This window comes from Odontomachus brunneus, unplaced genomic scaffold (genome assembly GCF_010583005.1).
Source record: "Odontomachus brunneus isolate Ranch 3 - 2012 unplaced genomic scaffold, Obru_v1 Obru_scaffold_277, whole genome shotgun sequence".
NCBI classification, from domain to species: domain Eukaryota; kingdom Metazoa; phylum Arthropoda; class Insecta; order Hymenoptera; family Formicidae; genus Odontomachus; species Odontomachus brunneus.
The window spans coordinates 232710-236766 of record NW_022639727.1 but is presented as its reverse complement, the minus strand read 5'-3'; the positions used below and the strand labels follow the sequence as shown (position 1 = coordinate 236766).

General features: G+C 55.2%; 1 protein-coding gene across 1 annotated transcript; it reads left to right on the top strand.

The window, feature by feature from the left end:
- Positions 1–1486: 1486 nt before the first annotated feature.
- LOC116853108 (matrix metalloproteinase-2-like) lies at positions 1487–3055 on the top strand. The gene has a single exon (XM_032833981.1). The coding sequence runs from the start codon at positions 1487–1489 to the stop codon at positions 3053–3055; it is 1569 nt and encodes a 522-aa protein (XP_032689872.1).
- Positions 3056–4057: the final 1002 nt, after the last annotated feature.

The window sequence follows — 4057 nt, the reverse complement described above, 5'->3', positions numbered from 1 at the left end:
TGGATACGCGATACCATGTGCTTTTTCCCCAATCTTTCGTTCGTCATCAACACCAGCTACCAACATAACCACAACGTGAAACGTCACGCGGGTCAACGCGGCCGCCGCCGTCGACGGGAGGACCATCGACGCCTGCACGACGACAGCGATCCGTTCAATTTGTGTACGTTCTTTCTTGAAGAGTAAATTTGGTTTTTTTTTGGTTATTTAGTTTGCCATTCATCGACTCCCGCCGTCCCACACTCCTGTCCCACTCCCATCATATCCGCGCGTCAAATGGATTACGACTACCCGTACGAGACATCGGCTCGCACAGCAACCTGTGGCGTTGGGGGCGGAAAACGACTGCGTCTAGACGTGGTGTGTCTGTCTACGAAGGTGCTCTCCTACACGATGACCGACGTATTGGGCAAACCGGTACCAGCTACCGTTCGTGAAATGCGCGAATTACTCACTAGACTTTCGACGGAACACGCGTATTACGAGTACCCAGCCGCTGCATCGCGGCGGCGGCGCCAAGCGTAAGTCGCGTTCAACGCAAACTCATAGTGTCGCGTAATTACGCACGGTCGGAAGAGTTGCTAGGAGAGTTTCTCGCGATAAAAAGTACGTCGGCGGTCTCAACAGTATTGTACTGTGAGCCCATCGTTCCGGTGCTCGTATCGATTCTGCAGCTAGGGACCGAGGGTTGCCTCTGCCGGGTGCGTGCTGTATACGAAGACTCGCCTCTGGTCGACCAATCACGCGACGCACGCAATTACAGCATCGACTCGTTCGCGTTGCACGACTGCGAATGTCTCGCGCACGCGACCGCCGCGCGATTCCGTTGTCTGAGCGCCTTTAACACTGAGTGGGTCGACACGCTCGCCGATTCGGCGTCGGCGTCGGCGTCGGCGGTATCTATCAGGCTTGTAGGTGCTCCTAGATTCTTCTTCTACACCACATCAGTCACGGCGCGAGTCGGCGGCAGCAGCACCCGTTCTCACGCCGCGGCGTGCGGTTGTTTGTGCAGCGAACAATGCCCATGGCACCTTTGGGCGACTGCACACACCAGTTGGTTGCAGCATTTTATAATCAATGGTGGGATGGACTACTGGGAAGAGGGCAGGAACGACGTGGACAACAGTACCGACGATTGTACGCTCCGCTATACTTTGTACCACGAAATTTGTCTGCGTGGGTTCTACACGTGCGGCCTGTATAGGGTACGATTCGCAGAGGAACGGCGTGACAATCGCTATACTGGTACTGCGCTGCTTGCGTTTGAGAAAAGTTGGCTACTTTTAATAGATACTAGCGCGAACAGTTATCGCTACCATTACGACGACATAGATGACCCGTACGTGTGCGAAAACATTGTCGTACTGCCGTTAGTGCGAACACGAAATCACGTGATATTAGAAGCACAGCAGCGCAGTACCCTGACTGACATCGTGCAGAATATCCGTTTTTTACGAACCTTCGCGTCGCCGTTACCGCAATCAGCATGAAACCGCATCGATGGTTCATAGCTTTGCTCGTTGGCGCGAGTCTGCTCGTGGCCGCCGAGGAATCCGTAGTAGTAGTAGGCGGCGACGGAATGGAGGATCCCCCCTCAAGTGACGTGATACCCGATTACGTTATCCGCTACTTGATCCAGTTCGGCTACCTGAGACCGCAAGACGCTCCGGTGGATTATCTGGAAAGGCTGGCCGCGAGAAACGAGCCGATAGCATTGCCGTTCCAACGGCGTCGCAAACGATACGCCTGGTACGACGCACAGCAACAGCAGCAGCCAATTAGGACGGCGCTCAAAAATTTCCAAACTGTTGCAGGTATACCAGGCAGCGGTTCACTGGACCACTCTACGGCGGCGTTGATTGCTCGCAAGCGTTGCGGCAACTCCGATCGAGACCAACAACGGTCGACCAAGAACGCGCTGCATCGAGCAAACACGCTGCCGCCCGGTACGATCACATGGAATTTACTGCCAGACGCAAACGGTCGGCCAGGCAGGAGCGAACAGCACCCATTGCAGCAACTGACGCAAACGATAGGACGCGCGATGCACGCGTGGGCCAAATGGTTTCGCACTAGACGCTTCCAGCTACGCTCTAATCTCAGCACGGTCACGATTCCAATACGTTTCGCGCGGCTTCATCACGGAGACGGCTTTCCGTTCGACGGCCAGGGCAATCTTCTCGCCCATGCGTACTATCCGCCGGCAAGCGGATTACACTTTGACTACGACGAGAAATGGACATTACCGGGCGATAAAAACGACGGCGACGGCGTAGATTTGTATTGGACGGCATTGCACGAAATTGGCCATTGCCTCGGCCTGCCGCATTCGGAGGACGTGAGATGCGTCATGTTTCCATTTTATCGCCAAGTTTCCATCGGAACAGCTGTACCGAACACAGACTTGCGCGCGCTGCGCGCGTTGTACGGCGACGGCGAGATTCTTGAACCGCCGCCGCCGCCGCCGCCGGCACTGCCAGCAGCAACACCAACGACTCGCGCGGAACGTCGCGACGTACGCAGCGATGAGGGCCGCCACGGGTGCAGCCGCGGTGACGTAATGGAGCTCTTTGCAAAGTACGCGATGTTGCGCGAAATCGCGTGTGCCATTCCGGAGCTGAGGCGATATGACGCGCTGGTCGGCCTGCGCGGCTGGTTCATGCTGTTCAAGGGCACGTTAGTGTGGGCCTTCTCGCAGACGACTGCGCTACCGATACGCGGCTTTCCGTTCGAGTGGACTCGTTATTTCCAATTGCCCCTGGAATACGCCGCAGTCGACGAAGCCTCGCGCGTTGTAGACGCTGCCTTTGAAACGCCCGACAGCATTGTGTTGTTTGTAGGATCGACATATTATACCATGCGGTTACCGAGTCGTCAAGCCACCGAGCCGCGGCCGCTGTACAGCATGGGGCTACCCAGAAACTTAACCCGAGTGTACCATGCTGAAACTTTCTCCAACAGATCGTACATTTTCGCAGACGCTCCCAAACGACAATACTGGCAGATCGATAATCGCGTCAATTACATCGCTTGGAACTATCCGCGAGAATGGTAGAGCGAACGGGGTCTGCTGACAATAAAAAAAGTTTGCGCCATATTTCATTGTTTTTATTTATATTGTCCCACCCAACGCGCGTAAGCAGCGGCGGCGATGTAAGAAGAGGCGGCGCCGCACTGATCTCTCTTCTCTTTCACTTCCTCGACGATTATGCAAGCGGTAATGGACAAGAACCGTAGCGCCGGTCACGGCGAGTGCACGGCACCAATGTTTTTGCAATCGCGCCACTTGCGGGGATTCGTGAGCGCTGATTGGCAATCCTCATTGTTCGCACTGATAGAGAGACGACCGCTCGACACGATGTACTCTATCGCCCTATTGCAGAGTTTGTCACCTACATTCAATGCGCGCGCGGACGAGCGCGGCGAGGCCACTGCCTCGGCGAGTTTTCAAATATCTTGTGAGTTGTTCGATTTCCTGGACGACATGTTGCTCGATGAATACCGCCCGCACGAGCGTATAAAATTCGAGACGTTCGTGGAGGCTAACGAGGATTACATGGAGCGAATCCGGCCGCTCGAAGACTTTATGGCGCGTTACGTTTCCTCGACAACTCAGTCTGCCGAGGACAGCGCAACGGAGATGGCGCCGGCGGCGGTGCGCGACACTGACCGAGTGCGCACGTTACAATTCTTCGTAGAACTAAACGATGCGAACGAGACGACAGATCTGCCGCTTGTCGTGAACATCGACGGGTCAGAAACGATCGCGCGTTTCGACATTGCTGCTTTGGCCGAGCAGCAGAACATGCATGACGCGATATCCGCTGCAGCGCCGACGCCGACGAGCAACCGTTGGTCGCTTGTGCAACTGTATGTGCGCTACTATTACGCTCTAGCGCGACATCGTTCGTTACAGAGTATCGCTGCCGGGTGTATATCAGTTGGACACGGGACAATTGAACACAGTCCAATCACAAGTCGCTGTTCCAAGGGATCCTACAAATGTCTCTAATCACACAGTGCTGTGATTGGCTGTGTCCAAATGCACCGTGTCCAA